The sequence below is a fragment of the Egretta garzetta genome, unplaced genomic scaffold (genome assembly GCF_000687185.1).
Source record: "Egretta garzetta isolate BGI_Z169 unplaced genomic scaffold, ASM68718v1 scaffold245, whole genome shotgun sequence".
Taxonomy (NCBI): Eukaryota; Metazoa; Chordata; class Aves; order Pelecaniformes; family Ardeidae; genus Egretta; species Egretta garzetta.
This window is the reverse complement of record NW_009259721.1, coordinates 1,520,552-1,522,311: the sequence shown is the minus strand read 5'-3', so window position 1 is coordinate 1,522,311 and position 1,760 is coordinate 1,520,552. Positions and strand designations below refer to the sequence as shown.

General features: G+C 51.9%; 1 protein-coding gene across 3 annotated transcripts in view; it reads left to right on the top strand.

Annotated features, from left to right (window-relative positions):
* The window catches only part of LOC104126829 (corticosteroid 11-beta-dehydrogenase isozyme 1), a 3,720-nt gene extending 1,985 nt beyond the window's left edge, over window positions 1-1,735 (top strand). For 2 of the 3 annotated variants that reach the window (XM_035894882.1, XM_035894881.1), the window contains exons 5-6: window positions 385-570; window positions 1,571-1,735. In XM_035894882.1, coding sequence (XP_035750775.1) covers window positions 385-570; window positions 1,571-1,734 — 350 coding nt within the window. In that variant the 3' untranslated portion in view covers window position 1,735. The remainder of the gene's footprint in view (window positions 1-384; window positions 571-1,570) is intronic. The other variant, XM_035894883.1, reaches the window with a different exon arrangement.
* The last annotated feature ends 25 nt before the right edge of the window (window positions 1,736-1,760 follow it).

The window sequence follows — 1,760 nt, the reverse complement described above, 5'->3', positions numbered from 1 at the left end:
GCGCTCTCGATTTCAGCTCTGCGCCCTCATGACGCCCTGTTCCGGCAGCACAATCCTGGGTTTCATCACCCCCAGCTTCTGTGGTCTGAAACCGCCCGCCAGCAGCCTTGCTATTGCTGTCCCAGGTCACGGCTGCGGAAGTGCGGCGTTGCTGCTCTTGTGCCATGGTATTGGTGATCTGAACCAGGGGGGAAAAAAGAAAAAAAAAAAATTTTCTACTGGCAGCCACCATCCAGACTATCTCCCTACTCCAGAGATGGCCACAGCTCTGACCCAAAAGCCCAGTTTCTTTTGATAACATTTATTCTGCTCCCAGGAAGGGCTCTGCTCTGCTGGTCGTAGCCCTCTCCCACCCAGCACTAATGCCTGCTCCTCTGCTTGCAGGAGGCCTAGACATGCTGATTCTTAATCACATCGGCACGTCGTACTTTGGTTATTTCAACGGGGACGTGGGGCACGTACGAAAGCTCCTGGAGATCAACTTCCTCAGCTACGTGGCCATGACCGTGTCCGCCCTGCCCATGCTGAAGGAGAGCGAGGGCAGCATCGTGGTGGTTTCCTCCATGGCGGGTGAGTGGGCAGCGAGGTGGGTGACGTGGGAGTCAGGCAAAAGACACCGTGGGCTGATTTTCAGAATTAAGCAGCATGCAGAGACACCAGGTATCCTAAAGGAGCCATAACATGACATGACTAAGCCCTGGCCCAGGCTGCCCAGGGGGGCTGTGGAGTCTCCTTCTCTGGAGATATTCAACCCCCACCTTGACACTGTCCTGTGCCCCCTGCTCTGGGTGAGCCTGCCTGAGCAGGGGGGTGGCACTGGGTTCGCTCCTGAGGTCCCTTCCAACCCCTGCCAGGCTGGGATTCTGTGATAACTGCTTAGCACACTCAAAAAAAACCCAAACCAACCCCAAATCCAGATCTTTCTTGCATTTTCATCGATGGAATTTGTTCTCTGATGCAATCCAATCACCCCAGCTTGCTTTTTGACCAGCCCTGTAATTAAACCCCACACCCCAGTTCCAGGCTCGTTAGAGCAGCACAGCCCATACGCCTCCAGTTTTATGGAGAAAAGTGGAAACGCGGTAATTTCTGACTGCATTGGCTCTTTGTGACTGTTCATCAGGGTCTGGTAGGTCAAGTTCCTGCTAATATTTGTAGAGTGAGTTATCGACTGACTCTATTCACAAAAACATGACTCTGTTTAATGAATTTCTGTTAAGTCAGGAAGCTAAATTACTAACAGATGTCTCGCTCACAGCTGGAATGTTGCTTAAGTCTTCTGGAGATCAGCTTAGCTCAGTACCCAGAGACAAGAGTTTAAACTTTGCTCCATCTCCCCCCTCCGAGGGTTTCCTAGTTACTGCAGGTTGCTCATAGCCTGAGCCATGGCCTTGGCCTTCAGACCTTAAAAGAGCTGGAATATTCGTAACGCTGCTGTTGGGGTGCCAGGGTGACATGTCACTGCCAGTAAACTGCCTTTGGGTAACATACCCTGTGTGTTGAAGAGCAGAACAGAGATTTTGGGCAGAGCAGCTTTCTGTGCTATAACAGAACTTCACTCTGTGTCCAGGTAAAGTTGGGTTTCCCTTTACGGTCCCCTACTCCGCCACTAAGTTTGCCTTGGATGGATTTTTCAGCTCCCTGAGGCAGGAATTCCACATTCAGAATGTTAATGTTTCCATCACGCTCTGCATCCTTGGCTTCATCGATACGGGTAAGACGGGTGCTGCGTGATGGGGAGCCGAGCATCGCCCTCCCGG